Source organism: Heptranchias perlo, chromosome 1, assembly GCF_035084215.1.
Source record: "Heptranchias perlo isolate sHepPer1 chromosome 1, sHepPer1.hap1, whole genome shotgun sequence".
Lineage (NCBI taxonomy): Eukaryota > Metazoa > Chordata > Chondrichthyes > Hexanchiformes > Hexanchidae > Heptranchias > Heptranchias perlo.
The window spans coordinates 194738995-194755159 of NC_090325.1; the positions used below are offsets into that span (position 1 = coordinate 194738995).

Here is a 16165-nt window from a genome sequence, read left to right on the forward strand (position 1 = left end):
CCTACACCTCTCCGTCTCTCCATCCTCCTCAAAACCTACCTCTTTGACCAAGCTTTTGGTCACCTGTTCTAAAATCTCCTCAAGTGGCTCTGCGTCAAATTTTGTCTGGTAAATCGCTCCTGCGAAGCTCCTTGGGGACGTTTTGCTACGTTAAAGGCGCTATATAAATGCAAGTTGTTGTTGTTGGCGGCGAGTGTCACCGGATACCAATCAGAAGTAGGAACCCCAATTAATATACACCCCCACCTTAATGGGGGAAGAGGGGGCGCGGTTTAAGCCCAACTATGGGATCCCCTTGTGCCATGAAGCATTTTTAAATAGCAAACCCAGAATTTGAAAATGCACAAGTCCTATATTTTTTTTCCAAAATGCAAGTAATGATAATTGTATTGGCCAAGCCATGTTTTCTCAGAGCTATTTAGGTCACTGTTGTGACTATCTTTTGGTGACTGTCTTCATTTTGCCCAAAGAGTTGAAACACCAATGCTGAAGTATTGATGCTAAGCTATTACTGTAACGACTCTCAAGCGGCCTAAGAGATACTCACGATATTGAAACTATCTCCTCTGGTTTGGGGGGAGAAGTCCAGGACAAGGGGGCTCGACCGTCAAAATTAGAGCCAGGCCGGTCAGGGGTGACGTCAGGAAGCACTTCTTCACACAAAGGGGAGTGGAAATCTGGAACTCTCTTTTTTTCCCCCCCCCAAAAAGCTGGTGAGGCTGGGTCGGTCAATTGACAATTTCAAAACAGAGATTGATATATTTTTGTACGGTAAGGATATTAAGGGTTACGGAACCAAGGCAGGTAGATGGGGTTAAGATACAGGTCAGCTACAATCTAAGCAAATGGTGGAACAGGCTCGAGGGGCTGCCTATGTTCTTATGGTGCTCACATTTTAAAACACACAGAATTCCAAATACATTAAAAGAAAAATCTCCATTAGATATGCATTTGCATATAGATTGGCTAGAGACCTATAATGTGTAGGCAAGGTCAAATATTAACCTCAAACCATCAATTCAAATCAACCATCGGTACAGCGTTAAATGATCATAAACCTCTCCGTGACCGCATTAGGGCGATGACTGAAAAGCAGCGAGTCACACCCCAAATTGGGAAACGGACTGTAATTGTATTTTGACCTTCCGCTCTCCGCTGTTACTTCAACTAAAAAATAACGAAACCCTCTTAACATTGGGACTTCCCTTTTGCTCTGAATTAGGGAAGGAACAGTCGAGTTCTGTTTTAGCTTAATCTGGGACATTTTACAGTTCTGGAGAAAAAAAAAAACCAAACAATTTAATCTGAACAGAAATTGTGTGTGGGGTGGCTGGACGGAAACAGTGAAAGCTACGCAGAAAAACTGTAGAACGGAAATCATATGTAGACTGCTACTGCCACAAAACTGCCCAAAGCTTCAGTAAAAGATGGTCCAAGGAGATCAGCTAGGACGAAAACGTGCAACAGTGAATGCACTAAATTCATAGAACCCATAGAACGATACAGCACAGAAGGCAGCCATTCGGCCCATCGTGCTGAAAGAGCTACCCAATTAATCCCACTCCCCTGCCCTTTCGCCATTGCTCTTGAAAATCTTTTCCTCCCTTCAAGTATTTATCCATTTCCTCTTTGAAAGTTATTATTGAATCTGCTTCCACTGCCCTTTCAGGCAGCGCATTCCAGTACAAATTATAGATTACTGTACCGATTATTACAGAACTGTAATACTCTAGAAAAGAGAGAAGGCTGAGGGGTAACCTGAAAAGAGGTCTTGAAAATTATGAACGGGTTCGATAGGGTAGACGTAGAGAAGATGCGGGGGGAGACCAAAACAAGGAGCCATAAATATAAGACAGACAGTCACTAATAAATCCAATAAGGAACTCAGGAGAAACTTCTTTACCCAGAGAGTGGTGAGAATGTGGAACTCGCTACCACATGATGTAGTTAAGGTGAATAGTATCGATGCATTTAAGGGGAAGTTGGATAAACACATGAGGGAGAAGGGAATAGGTTATTTTGAGAGGGTTAGATGAAGAGGGGTGGGAGGAGGAGGCTCGTGTGGAGCACAGTCCAGTTGGGTTGTCCTGTAAAATTCTACGTAATTCTATGCAAACTGCCCACAGAGTCACATGCCTCCTTAAGGCAGCAAATCTTTCTTTTTTTAAAAAAGTATTTAATTCTGAACCACATTTAATAAATGACAGCAGGGAGGGGGGGGGAAACAAAGGGTGGGGGGTGCCTTTGTCACTACAGGGGTGCGACAGTAAAGCTTTCAGTGCATTCTGAATCTTTCCCCTTCAATTCCTGAAATCTCTGCTGCAGCAAGCAGCAGGGGAATGAAAGTGTTAACACTGGCGATGATGAGAACAGCCAGACTGAAATCAGACCATAGAGAACCCCCTGACTCTCTCAAATTAGGAGCAAATGCGTCTTTCCGCCCCTCCCTCCCTCCCCAAAAACAAAACATCAGCGGTGAGAAAATGTGTATCTTTGAATCGTCCAATTACCCCAAGGTCCACTGATTCAGTTCAAGGGTGAAGCACAGGGGTGGAGGGAGGATCAGACACCAGTAATGCTAACACAGGAGCAGTCATCACACGGATCAGCACATTCTTTTCAAGATGGCCTTGTGCATTTCTAATTTGCCTGCCATAGGAAATCTGATTTTTTTTTTGCATAATGCACAGCTTTTTTTAAAAAAAAAGAAGAGGGGGCTTTGCAATTTGACAATTGCAAAAGAAAGTTTTTTTTAAAAAAAAACACACGCAGTCCATTTTTTAAAAAAAACACACAAACCTTTCCCGATTCAAGCTCCATCTTTCTTTTTGCAGGAAGGGAGCAGCAAAAAAAAAAATCGGACGGATTTGCAATCTGCTTTTTGATGCAGTTGAGTTACAAACGAGGGGTAGGGGAAAGGATGTTTAACACTGCCAACTAAACACACAAAAAAAAAATCCCCCCAAACAAACAATGCATTCGGTCCCGTTCAGCATATAAACAAAGCGATTATACTGAATAGATGTGGCGGGTAATTGATCTAAGGGTTTTACAATTTGCACCAAGATTTAAAGCGAAATTTAAGAGAGAGAGAGGCAGGCAGGTTACACAGCAGCTGCAATTTGCACTGCGGGTTTCTGCCATGCCATATCCGCACCGTTAACATTACACATAACCAGTTTAAAATAAAAGTCAGCAGACTTTTCAGGGCGTTTATAATGAAAATAGATTTGCAATTAAAAATAAATTTGCAATTAATAAATTTGCAATTCAAAACAAATTTGCAATTAAAAACATCCCAGTTGCACTCACTTATTCAAAGCTGTAGCACTTTAAACCAGGATGAAGAAGAAGAAGAAAAAAAGCAGCATTTTTTTTTTGGTCTCTACAAATCATCGTTACCTTCGTGGGTCGGTTCTGGGTCAGGAGTGAGAGAGATGTCGTTGAGTTCCCGCAAGCAGAGCCATTCCCCATCGACAGAGACCCGAAAGTTGCAGAGGTAGATGGTCTCCCTGGCAGCCTGTGTGATCTTGTCTGTGGTGGGGGTTGGTGCATCACTCTGAGGAGTCAGGTCAGACATGATGACTCAGCTGCTTTTAATAAAAATTAAATTTTCTTTTTTTTTCCCCCCCAAAAAAAAAAGAAATCCCTTTTCTCTCTCTCCCCCTCCCCCTTGCGAGGGAATGGGATCACAGTGCAAACACACAACACAATAAAAAAAAAGAGATGCTTCTGGTGCAAAGACTGCAGAGGAGCACAGATCAACAAGCCTTGGAAACAGGGGGTAAAAACACACACACCCAGTAGCTCAGCAGGTAGCAGCAGTGACTCAGCGATACTGACTGTCTGCCTCTCTCTCTCTCTCTCCCCTCCCTCCCTCCCTCCTCTCAACCAGGCTGGTCTGGGGAAACAAGGAGGTCCAATCCTTTTTGCAAAATAAAATAAAATCTGAACAGCTTCTTCAGCAAAGATTAATCAGGTTTGGTTTTTTTTTGCCTCTTGCAAGGGAGATGCTCTGCAGCTGCTTCAAAAATTAAAACGACTCCTCTGCTAACTCCTTGTTGGAATCAGTCTGCACCACACTACAAAAAAAAAACACACTAAAGTGGGAGAGGAGGAGGGGGGAAAAAAAACACCAGCTCTGCGCAGATCAAAAATGGCTGGCGGAATGAGCTCTGCGTTGAAAATTCAGCATTCACATGACTTCGATCCTTATGCATAAACAATTCCCGAGATGCTCCATAGATGCTGCAGCAGAAAAGCACAATTGTCTTCTGCCCACAGCCCCAGCTCAGGCGGAATTAACCACACACACACACACAACACACACACACATCCATCCATCCACGATTAGGGACAAATGCAATGCACAGTCATCAGTTTGACCAGGCAAAACACAAGTCTGGCTGATGCATTCTCAACCGAAGAATTATGCAATTTTAAAACGAAAATGACAACCAGAAAGAATATTTTTTTTGTTAAATTAAAAAGAATGTACATTAATGATCTGGATATAGAGGGGTATGATTTCAAAGTTTGCAAATGTAGTAAACAGTGAGGGGGATAGCAACAGACTTCATGAGGGTACAGACAGACTGGTGAAATGGGCAAGACACAGGGCAGGTGAAGTTTAAACGCAGAGAAGGGTGGAGTGATTCATTTTGGTTGGAAGAACGAGACAATATAAACTAAATAGTACAATTTTAACGGGAGGTGCAGGAGCAGAGAGACCTGGGGGCGTACGTACGTACACAAATCTTTGAAGGTAGCAGGACAAGTTGAGAAGACAGTTAAAAAGCATACGGGATCCCGGGCTTTATAAATAGAGGCACAGAGTACAAAAGCAAGGAAGTTATGCTAGACCTTTATAAATCACTGGTTTGGCCCCAGCTGGAGTATTGTGTTCAATTCTGGGCACCGCACTTTAGGAAGGATGTCAAGGCCTTGGAGAGGGTGCAGAGGAGATTTACTAGAATGGTTCCAGGGATGAGGGACTTCAGTTATGTGGAGAGACTGGAGAATCTGGGATTGTTCTCCTTACAGCAGAGAAGGTTAAGAGGAGATTTAATAGAGGTGTTCAAAATTATGAAGGGTTTTGATAGAGTAAATAAGGAGAAACTGTTTCCAGAAGGGTCAGTAACCAGAGAACACAGATTTAAGGTAAATGGCAAAAAAGCCAGGGGGGAGAGATGAGAATTTTTTTTTTTAAAAACTCAGCAAGTTGTTATGATCTGGAACGCACTGCCTGAAAGGGCGGTGGAAGCAGATTCAATAATAACTTTCAAAAGAAAATTGGATAAATACTTGAAAAGGAAAAATTTGCAGGGCTATGGGGAGGCAGGAGGGGAGTAGGACTAATTGGATTGCTCTTTTGAAGAGCCAGCACAGGCATGATGGGCCGAATGGCCTCCTTCTGGTGTGCTGTGATTCAATAACACAATTTACACACAGGCTGTTTTGAAAAAGATCGAACCCTGTACAGATATTACAAATCAGTTGAAGTTAAAAATCACAACTAGAATGATTTTAAACCTCACAGGCCTTCATGAAGATGTAAAATTTTGAAACTATCACCGGTAACTCTTCAGGTGAAGAGGAAGGTCGTAGCTTCAAATTAAATGTACATGAAACACAGTTAGCATGCAGGTACAGCAGGCAATTAGGAAAGCAAATGGTACGTTGGCTTTTATTGCAAGGGGGTTGGAGTACAAGAGTAAGGAAGTCTTGCTGCAATTGTATAGGACTTTGGTGAGACCTCACCTGGAGTACTGTGTACAGTTTTGGTTTCCTTATCTAAGGAAGGATATACTTTCCTTAGAGGCGGTGCAACGAAGGTTCACCAGATTGATTCCTGGGATGAGAGGGTTGTCCTATGAGGAAAGATCGAGTAGCATGGGCCTATCTTCTCTGGAGTCTAGAAGAATGAGAGGTGATCTCATTGAAACATCCAAGAGTCTGAGGGGGCTTGACAGGGTAGATGCTGAGAGGACGTTTCCCCTGGCTGGAGAGTCTAGAACTAGAGGACATCGTCTCAGGATAAGGGGTCGGCCATTTAGGTCAGAGATGAAGAGGAATTTCTTCACTCAGAGGGTTGTGAATCTTTGGAATTCTCTACGCCAGAGGGATGTGGATGCTGAGTCATTGAGTATCTTCAAGGCTGAAATCGATAGATTTTTGGACTCTGGGGGAAATCGAGGGGATACGGGGATCGGGAGGGAAAAGTGGAGTTGAGGTCGAAGATCAGCCATGATCTTACTGAATGGCGGAGCAGGCTCGAGGGGCTGAATGGCCTACTCCGGCTCCTATTTATGTTAGACTCAGAAGATTTTGCCCAATTTAAAAAAAAATGCAAAAAAAGTTCACTCAGGTTGAAAAATTCAGAACAGTTATAAACTACTTTTCTTAAATAAATTGCCAGAAAGTTGCACAATTTAAAAAAAAAACAAACACAAATAAGGTGAAAGGACTCCTTTAATCTTTTCATACTAAGCCTGGGTTTTAATCTAGCGTTTCGATACCAAGCAAGCAAGCAAACGAAAACTGGCAGTCTTATTCTGCATCTTCCACGGAAGGCAGGAGCATATTAAAAAAGTAGCACAAATTTAGGACAGGGAGGCCTCTGCACAGGAGCCAGACACTAGCTATCAGGACCAATCTGCCAAAAGTGCCACATGCTTCAGTTAATTCTAAAGATAGCGATCTCTCTACACAATTAAAAGTCTTAACTGTGTCTATTGCATCACACCTTTTAAGGGTGTCACAGCCTCAGTGGGGAAAGGGTTAACAATTGTTGACTTGACAGTCGTGTCTTCATTTAAGCCAAGTATCCGATTTACCAGAATGCGATTGAATCAAAAGTAGTCGGCTCAGCAAGTACGAAATTACAATAAAAAAGGAAAAATTTGCAGGGCTATGGGAAGAGCAAGGGGGAGTGGGACTAATTGGATAGCTCTTTCAAAGAGCCAGCACAGGCACGATGGGCTGAATGGCCTCTTTCTGTGCTGTATCATTTTAAATGAAATAGCAATAAGAGAAAAATTCAATTAAATCACTCCCTTTTTTTGTATAAAGCTACCAATCCCCAACTGTCAAATGCAGGCAGTAATCAAACAAGCAGAATTTTGAGTAGGAGACGCCACCTTGAATTTTTCACCTAACTTTCAGGGTTTGTACCTGAAACACCAACTGACTCATGTTTTCTCAATGGGTGCTGCCTGACCTGCAGTGTCTCCAAATTTTCCTGTTTTTCAGGTTCCCAGTATCTGCACTATTTTGTTCATCTGCGGCTGAAACCCTCATCCATGCTTGTGTTACCTCCAGACGTAATTATTCCAATGCTCTCCTGGCCGGCCTCCCATCTTCCACCCTCCATAAACTTGAGCTCATCCAAAACTCTGCTGCCCGTGTCCTAACTCGCACCAAGTCCTGTTTACCCATCACCCGCCTGTGCTCGCTGACCTACAGTGGCTCCCAGTCCGGCAACGCCTCGATTTTAAAATTCTCATCCTGGTTTTCAAATCCCTCCATGGCCTCTCCCCTCCCTATCTCTGTAACCTCCTCCTGCCCTAAAACCCTCCAATTCTGGCCTCTTGCGCATCCCTGATTTACATCGCTCCACCATTGGCGGCCGTGCCTTCAGCTGCCTGGGCCCTAAGCTCTGGAATTCCCTCCCTAACTCTCTACCTCTCTCTCCTCCTTTAAAAGCTACCTCTTTGACCAAGCTTTTGATCACCTGTCCTAATACCTCCTTATGTGGCTCAGTATCAAATTTTATCTGATAACATTCACGTGAAACACCTTGGGACTTCTCATTACATAAAAGGCGTTATATTAATGGAAGTTGCTGTTGTTTATATTGTTTAATTCACTGCCACTTCTCTTTCAGGAATACCCATCTTGAAGTTCTGCTACTCTCCTACATTTACAAAAAAAAATCATTTACGGGATGTGGGCGTCGCTGGCAAGGCCGGCATTTATTGCCCATCCCCTAATTGCCCTTGAGAAGGTGGTGGTGAGCCGCCTTCTTGAACCGCTGCAGTCCGTGTGGTGAAGGTTCTCCCACAGTGCTGTTAGGAAGGGAATTCCAGGATTTTGACCCAGCGACGATGAAGGAACGGCGATATATTTCCAAGTCGGGATGGTGTGTGACTTGGAGGGGAACGTGCAGGTGGTGTTGTTCTCATGTGCCTGCTGCCCTTGTCCTTCTAGGTGGTAGAGGTCGCAGGTTTGGGAGATGCTGTCGAAGAAGCCTTGGCGAGTTGCTGCAGTGCATCCTGTGGATGGTGCACACTGCAGCCGCTGTGCGCCGGTGGTGGAGGGAGTGAATGTTTAGGGTGGTGGATGGGGTGCCAATCAAGCGGCCTGCTTTGTCCTGGATGGTGTCGAGCTTCTCGAGTGTTGTTGGAGCTGCACTCGTCCAGGCAAGTGGAGAGTATTCCATCACACTCCTGACTTGTGCCTTGTAGACGGTGGAAAGGCTTTGGTGGGTCAGGAGGTGAGTCACTCGCCGCAGAATACCCAGCCTCTGACCTGCTCTCGTAGCCACGGCATTTATGTAGCTGGTCCAGTTGAGTTTCTGGTCAATGGTGACCCATTTGTCTCTTTTACCCTGTTAGTCATTGCTATCCCTTTCCCTTCTTCTCCTGTTTCCAGAGCAATATCTCTTTTCTCAGCAGCTGGCTCCAGTTCCCACTCATCCCACATGGCTTAAAATTTCAAACTTCCCGTTTTGGATCCACCCATGATCACCGATATCTCCGCAATATTCAACATTCCTCAAACCACTGCTCTCGTCGCTTCACAGGATCTGCCCTCTCCTCCACGTGCTAGCCCTATACAGATTTACTCTCCATCAACACCAACTCACTTTATTCCAGCGCTGCCCTGGACCCCCAGTTCCACTTCACCCTTCGTCTGGACTGCCTAACCTGTCCCCCATCACCAGCATATGCTGCTACAAGGAGAGGAATGGGAGGGTCCACGTGTCACAGAGCGACAGACGCCATGATATACAAAAGAAGAGAGCACGCCGCAAGAGGCTGCGAAAGAGGACACCGCACAATAGTGCGAGGGAGAGGAGCGTGCGCACAAGAGTGCTCGAGTGTGAAGACAGCGAGGAAGAGAGACGGACACAGAGAAAGGAGGAGAGACAACCACAAAGAGTTATTTGTCTATGAACAATACAACAGGCGATTAACTAGAATACATTGTGTGTTGCATTATATAAAAGACTCCTGTAGTTATAAAATAGCACAACCTCTGACTCACAACGGAGACACACAGGACATCCATAATGTGTACCCTCAACCAATACCCATTTATTGGGCATTTATCCCATTGCTGTTTGTGGGATCTTGCTATGGGCAAATTGGCTGCCACGTTTCCTACATTACAACAGTGATCACACTTCAAAAAAAAAAGTACTTCATTGGCTGTAAAGTGCTTTGGGTTGTCCTAAGGTCATGACAGGCGCTGTATAAATGCAAGTCCTTCTTTCATTCATGTACCAACTTGGCTCACTTCCAATTCAGAAGGTTTTAGGTTGAAAACTCACTGCAGGAACTAAGCACGTTGTTGGAGGTGCCGTCTTTCAGATGAGGAGTTAAACTGAGGCCCCGTCTACCTTTTCAGACGGTCTTTAAACGATCCAATGAGCCGAGGTGTCTCCCAGTGTTCCAGTCAGCATCCCCTCCCTCAAATCACCAAAAACATCATCAACTGGTCATTTACTGTTTCTGTAGCCTTGCTGTGCACAAACTGGCTGCCTCATTTCCTTACACTCAAAATTATACATCGGCTGTGAGGCATTTTAGAACATTTTGGGATATGACATGTAATTGTAAGTTCTTTCATAGCAACAGGAGGAGGCCATTCAGCCCCTCAAGCCTGTTCCACCATTCAATTAGATCATGGCTGATCTATATCTTAACTCCATCTACCCGCCTTGGTTCCGTAACCCTTAATACCCTTACCCAACAAAAACCTATCAATCTCAGTTTTGAAATTTTCAATTGACCCCCAGCCCCTTTTTGGGGGAAGAGAGTTCCAGATTTCCACTCCCCTTTGTGTGAAGAAATGCTTCCTGACATCACCCCTGAACGGCCTAGCTCTAATTTTAAGGTTATGCCCCCTTGTTCTGGACTCTCCCAGAGACAGTAGTTTCTCTCTATCTACCCTATCAAATCCCTTAATAACCTTAAACACCTCAATTAGATCACCCCTTAATCTTCTATACTCAAGCCTTGTCCGTGCCACCTATCCTTGTAATTTAACCCTTTTAGCCCCGGTATCATTCTGGTGAATCTGCGCTGCACCCCCTCCAAGGCCAATATATCCTTCCTGAGGTGCGGTGCCCAGAACTGAACGCAGTGTCTCCAGATGGGGTCTAACCAGAGCTCTGTACTTATTAATACAGACTATTACAACTGTATGCTTCAAACCTTATTTGCAGAAGTATTATTAATCTATAATTGCATATTATAAAATCTCCATAGTGCAGAAATATATCCCATGGTATTTCACAGATTTACTTCCTGTAACAGCTACCCCATCCATTTGATGTTAGATAACCGAACAAAATACAGTCATTGTAAAATCAGTGGCCAAAATATAATTGCGAGTAACATGACACAACATCTCTATTAGACATAAAGACAATAAACAATCCAACTCACCATGAGCAACATCACAGGAGACCAACATGACAGGCGGGAAAAGACCAGGTGGTCCATCAAGCCTGCCCCACACCCCCTGACGGCCACAGCATCGTGACCAAACACTCCCTCCCTCCCTCCCTCCCTGCAATCTCCTGGGAGAGGCAAAGAGAGAGAGAAAAACCCAGGGCCAATAAAGGGAAAAAAAAACACTCTGGAAAATTCCTCTCCGACCCCACCCACCCACCCACCCACCCCTCAGTTGGTCGAAACCAGTCCAGGAGATCACACGGACAGAGTGTTATCTGTAAAAGACACTGTCCTTCTATATGACGCATAATAATAATCAGCGTTATGACTGTGTGTATTTCCTGCTCTTCACACTTCAGCCATCTCATTTTCTCATATGCAAATTTCCTCAAATTGATCTTGTTTTTGTGAATACAAAATATGAGCAACAAAATGGAATTCAATTCCATTCCCCACCGCTTGCACCGTCCGCACTGATTCACTGGACAGCCGCCTGTAAAATCGGGGAAACTGGGAGATCCGTTTGCCGTCACCACAGGAGTCAATTACAAAAGGCGCGGCTTATAACGTATTAAGCGCAACGACTATTTTGTGGATACTTTGAGACGTCCAGACAGGCGCTGCATCAATGCAAGTCTGTCTTCCTTTCTTTTTTATGGCGTCCTTCTTTAAAAGAGATTTTCCTGCTTCAATCGCTGCAGGTTTTCGTCCCTCATTCATTTCTCGTCTTGCGGCAACGGCTCAAGAGTTCGTTTTTCCTTCCGTTCTTCCCGCTTTCCTTCCTTTCCGAGCCACTTCGGTCCTCCCCCCCCCGTTCGGTTGGCTAATAGGGTCGGCGCTACAGCCCCGCGGCTGCCTCCTGTCCACCGCCTATAGCGGGCAAATCACGCCAACACCCGACACCCCGTTATAAACGGCGGGGACCCTTTAATAGGGGATGAGCCAATCAGAAAGCAGCAATGGGAAATAAAAACCATCAATAATTTCAACCAAAAATCAGCAGTCAGCAACTCACGTTTATACAGCGTCTTTAACGTAGTAAAACGTCCCAAGGCGCTTCACAGGAACGATCATCAAACAAAATTCGACACCGAGCCACATAAGGAGGTATTAGGACAGGTGACCAAAAGCTTGGTCAAAGAGGTAGATTTTAAAAGGAGCGTCTTAAAGGAGGAGAGAGAGGCGGAGCGGTTTAGGGAGGGATTGCCAGAGCTTAGAGCCCAGGCAGCTGAAGGCACAGCCGCCAATGGTGGGGCGATGGGAAATCAGGGATGCGCAAGAGTCCAGAATTGGAGGAGCGCAGAGATCTCGGAGGGTTGTAGGGCTGGAGGAGGCTACAGAGATAGGGAGGGGGTGAGGCCGTGGCTACCAATAGCACAGCGCTGAAGTGGAACCACTCGATGTATATATTTTTAATATTCCTTACAACCACCATCTCGGATTCAACACAATTCCAATGCACTTATCTTTGAAATTAAAGTTTGTAATGAAACTTCGGAATATTTCTTGAAGTAGGTTTTTAAACAGGAAAACTACTTTTAAGAAGTTTCAACACAGAGACAAGGGACAAATTTTCTCCAAATTTTTATCCTCAAACAATGCCACGGAAGATCAACACTAATTAGGGCAAGTGGGATTTTTTGTATGCCACAAATTGCTTGGAGCGGTTGCAGGAAAATTAGCTACTATCTCAGCTAAATCTATTGTCGCTTCAATTTTAAATCAGCAGCACTTTTTAAATGTCTGCAAGGGTGATACCGGAACTGAGAGGGTACTATCAATTATCTGGAGTGGAGTTGCTGCCTAGCTAATGGAGTACATCAGCCCTATTATAGCAACTCTCCTGAAATTTAGACGGTTTAGTCCAAAGTTCAGGCTAACTCAAGGAACCTGAGATTTTCTACAGAATTTATTCACTAGTTGTTTTCCTGTGTGTTGATGAAACGGGAAGATCCAGTATTATATAGTAATAGCTGTCAGCTGTGGCTCAGTGGGTAAGCTCTCTCTCGCCTCTGAGTCAGAAAGTTGTGGCTTCAAGTCCCACTTCAGAGGCTTGGGCACATAATCTAGGCCGACGCTCCCAGTGCAGGGCTGAGGGAGTGCTGCACCGTCAGAGGCACGGTCTTTCGCAAGCGACGTTAAACCGAGGCACCATCTGCCCTCGCGGGCGGATAACCAGGGCGGTATTTCGAAGAGGAGCAGGGGGGTTCTGGCCAACGTTTATCCCTCAACCACGTGGTCTGGTCATTTTGCCGTTCCGTGGGATCTTGCTGTGCACAAACTGGCTGCCACGTTTTCCTCCGAAGCACTTTTCAGCGTCATTAGCTGAAAAGTGCTTCGGGTCGTCCTGAGGACGTGAAAAGGTGCCGGACTGAACACAGCAAGCTCCCACAAACAGCAACGTGATAAATTACCAGATCTAGTAAAATATTTTTTTTGCTGATATTGCTTGAGGGGGTAAATATTGAGGTGGGGGAGGGGGTGGGGGGGGGGGGGGGAGAACTCCCCTGCTCTTCTTCCAAATAGTGCCATGGGATCTTTTACATCCACTTTAAGAGGGCAGACTCGGTACAGTGGAGCCCTGCCGACCAAGATAAGAAGTACTGCAGCACCATCTTTGTTTACTTGCACAAAAACACCAGTTGAAAGCGCTGGCTGTTTTGTTACCCAACTGACGTTAGGACCCAGAGACCCTGTGTGTCAAGGGCAAGGGAGAAAGAATGCAATAGTTTAATTCCAAATGGATTTTACTTAATTAAATCACTTCTTCTTCCCCCCCACAAACACCCGTGGTTACAGTCCAGCCACAGGTTTCTAACAAGTCTGACCCATTTTGCAAAAGCTGATGTTTTTTTTAAAAAGCACACACTTGCAATGCCGCAGGAACCCAGTGCAGCTCCAGAGTTTGCTCAACTCTTCCCAAACTCAACTCTTTCCCCCCCCCCCGCTATTAATGCAAATCGGGTCCCATGCAACGATTCGACCCCCTCACCTCACCGCTACAAAAAAAAAACTTACTTTTCCCCGGCCTGTCACCGGGCATTTTGGTCGGGGAAGCGGGAGGAGACGAGATTTCGACCTGCAGCTCCACCTCGTCGCAGTCGTCCGGCTGCAGCGGGTGCCCCGCGGCGGAAGGCGATGCTTTCTTCACGAAGTAAATGACCGGGTCTCGCTCGGCCGATGCCGGGCCCCGTGCGCAGGCCTCGCCGTTCCTTGCCTGCGCCGGGGCGGCGGCGGCGTGCGGGCTTACCGCTCCCGCTTCCAAAACTTGCTGCAACCCCGCAGGTGCTGCAAACTCCTCCGCCATGTTCGGCGCTGCAAACCGCACCGCCTGCCCTGGAGCGCGTGACTGGGGACGCGGCCCCCTCGTGCGGCCCAGGGCCGGATTTCCCCGGGAATGGAACGTGGGCCCGGGGGAATGGAACGTGGGCCCGGGGAAATGGAACGTTGCCCGGGGGAGAAATGGAACGTTGCCCGGGGGGCGGGGGGAGAAATGGAACGTCGCCCGGAGCTCGAGCGCTCCCAGCTCCAGTTGCAGCTGTTTTCGCACCAGTCTCGCTCAAGTGCTACACTTCATTCTTTTAAAAAAAACAGGGTTTTCTTTTTTTTTTTGCATACCTGATGACTTGTTATTGTTGTAGAAATATATTGCCCACTGACGTCAGTTTATTAACATAACTCCCACCTCCTTCCTGTTTTTTTCCCCCCCCTCCTCCTCCCGGTACGGTTATTTTTTTTAGATTTATAAAATGAGGGCCGCTGACATCTGCGTTGAATGTATAAAAAAAGTGAGCTTTAGACGTCATAATTTTTTCATGCAAATACCTTGGTATTGAAGCATGGTTTGCGAGAATCAGTGCAATTCTCACAATTGCATTTGTTGTGAAATACAAATTGGGGGGAGAAGTAAACTGAGTAAAATACGGTTTGCAACGCTGACGGATGGACAGGTGTTTTATTATTATCATCAATAACAAGTGCTTGAGCGGGGTTTGCAGTGCAACAGGATTGGGACACCCAGATCTGCCCAAGTGTTGCACGTTTTAATTTAAGCATACAACCCGATTGCAAAAACATAAACACAGATCCATATTGTTTTTAATTGGTTTGCAACCTGTATCACTCTTGTTGATCATAAATCTTGCTCTTACCATTTCCCCCAGCGTTGACAGTCCAGTGCATCATTCTCCGTATCCTCCCGGGGGTGGGTAAACCTGGTGGATTGGTTAATACGGAGCATTAATTTGTCAAAAGCACATACCCTTGCAATATTTCAACCCCTACCCTTTTCTGTTCAATAAATTGTGAGTTCCCTGTAACCGAATGCAGCATGGTATGAGGAGTAAATGGAAGGGCTTTTTATTTACTAGATTCCTAATGTTTTTAACTATTTAATGACTGCCTTGGTGCCCTGTGCCATTGCGATGAAATGTGCTTTTGCTACTTAGTATTTGCTCTGTAAGGTTATGACAGACCAAAAGATTATAACTAACTGTAAGAAATGATTTATTTTATATTAATTTGGGGTTTTTTTGCCTGCTAAGTGAGTTTCTGTTGGAAGACTGGAAATGTCAGTTTCGTTTCCAGTGAAACAAGAAGCAAGGATCGGGACATATAGCTGATAAAGAGTTCAGCAGAGGCAAAAACAGACTTCCTTTGTTGGAGAGCGAGCTGCATCGACCTCCATAAGTCCTGCAGCTGTGAGATAATTGACAGGTCAATGGTGCCCTCTGCTCCAGAGCTGGGATGTCCACCTCCTCCCAGAACATTGCTGAGGAATTTGGTCAAGTGAGGTCTAAAACCGTCTCCAGTGGAATGATTTGATTGACAACTCAGTCAAGGTTAAAGCCTCCATGGGGAGTGGTTCTTGTTAAAACTGTTAAGTTACTGCAGCTAATCGGGCGAGGTAATATGTGGAAACATGCGGGTTCTGACATTGCCAGAGTGAAAAAGGTTTAACAGGTGGGTGTCGGAGTAGATACTTAAGAATTCGGCAAGGTTTTGGCAAGCTGATCCCCTCAAGCTCGAGAACTGTAATGTATGAATTCTCCCGTAACTTGTACTGTAAGTGTGACCTTAAATATATGTGTAATTATTAATAGTTGTAATTGTATATGTTTAATTATTGGTAATAATAGTTATACTTATTTCCTATGAATGCCAATAAATGCCTTTGAACCCCATTAACTTGTGAAATAACTTACAAACTTCTAAGTAAGAACATCCATTCCCGAACGCTATCTGTTTCCTTTAAAGTCTTGCATCTGTCACATTATACCTGAAAGCATCACACTTCAGGGTGTCGCACCTCAAGGCGTCACACTCCCTCACAGCAAAAATTAGTGATTAGCCAAAATGAGGACTTGAGCTGTTAACTCGTCAACCGAATATTCAATTCAAGCATGAGAACCTTCGATCAGTAAGTATCAATGGGGAATGAGTAAAGCTTCTGAAAACTGAGCAACCAAATCATAGAATCATAC

General features: G+C 45.0%; 1 protein-coding gene across 8 annotated transcripts in view; it reads right to left on the reverse strand.

The window, feature by feature from the left end:
* The window catches only part of rufy3 (RUN and FYVE domain containing 3), a 59524-nt gene extending 44632 nt beyond the window's left edge, over positions 1–14892 (reverse strand). For 2 of the 8 annotated variants that reach the window (XM_067994529.1, XM_067994535.1), the window contains exon 1: positions 3403–3595. In XM_067994529.1, the coding sequence (XP_067850630.1) occupies positions 3403–3580 (178 nt within the window). In that variant the 5' untranslated portion in view covers positions 3581–3595. Of the gene's footprint in view, positions 1–3402; positions 3596–10673; positions 10749–13700; positions 14326–14833 lie in introns of those variants that run through there. The other 6 variants (XM_067994533.1, XM_067994534.1, XM_067994530.1 and 3 more) reach the window with 5 other exon arrangements.
* Between the last annotated feature and the right edge of the window lie 1273 nt (positions 14893–16165).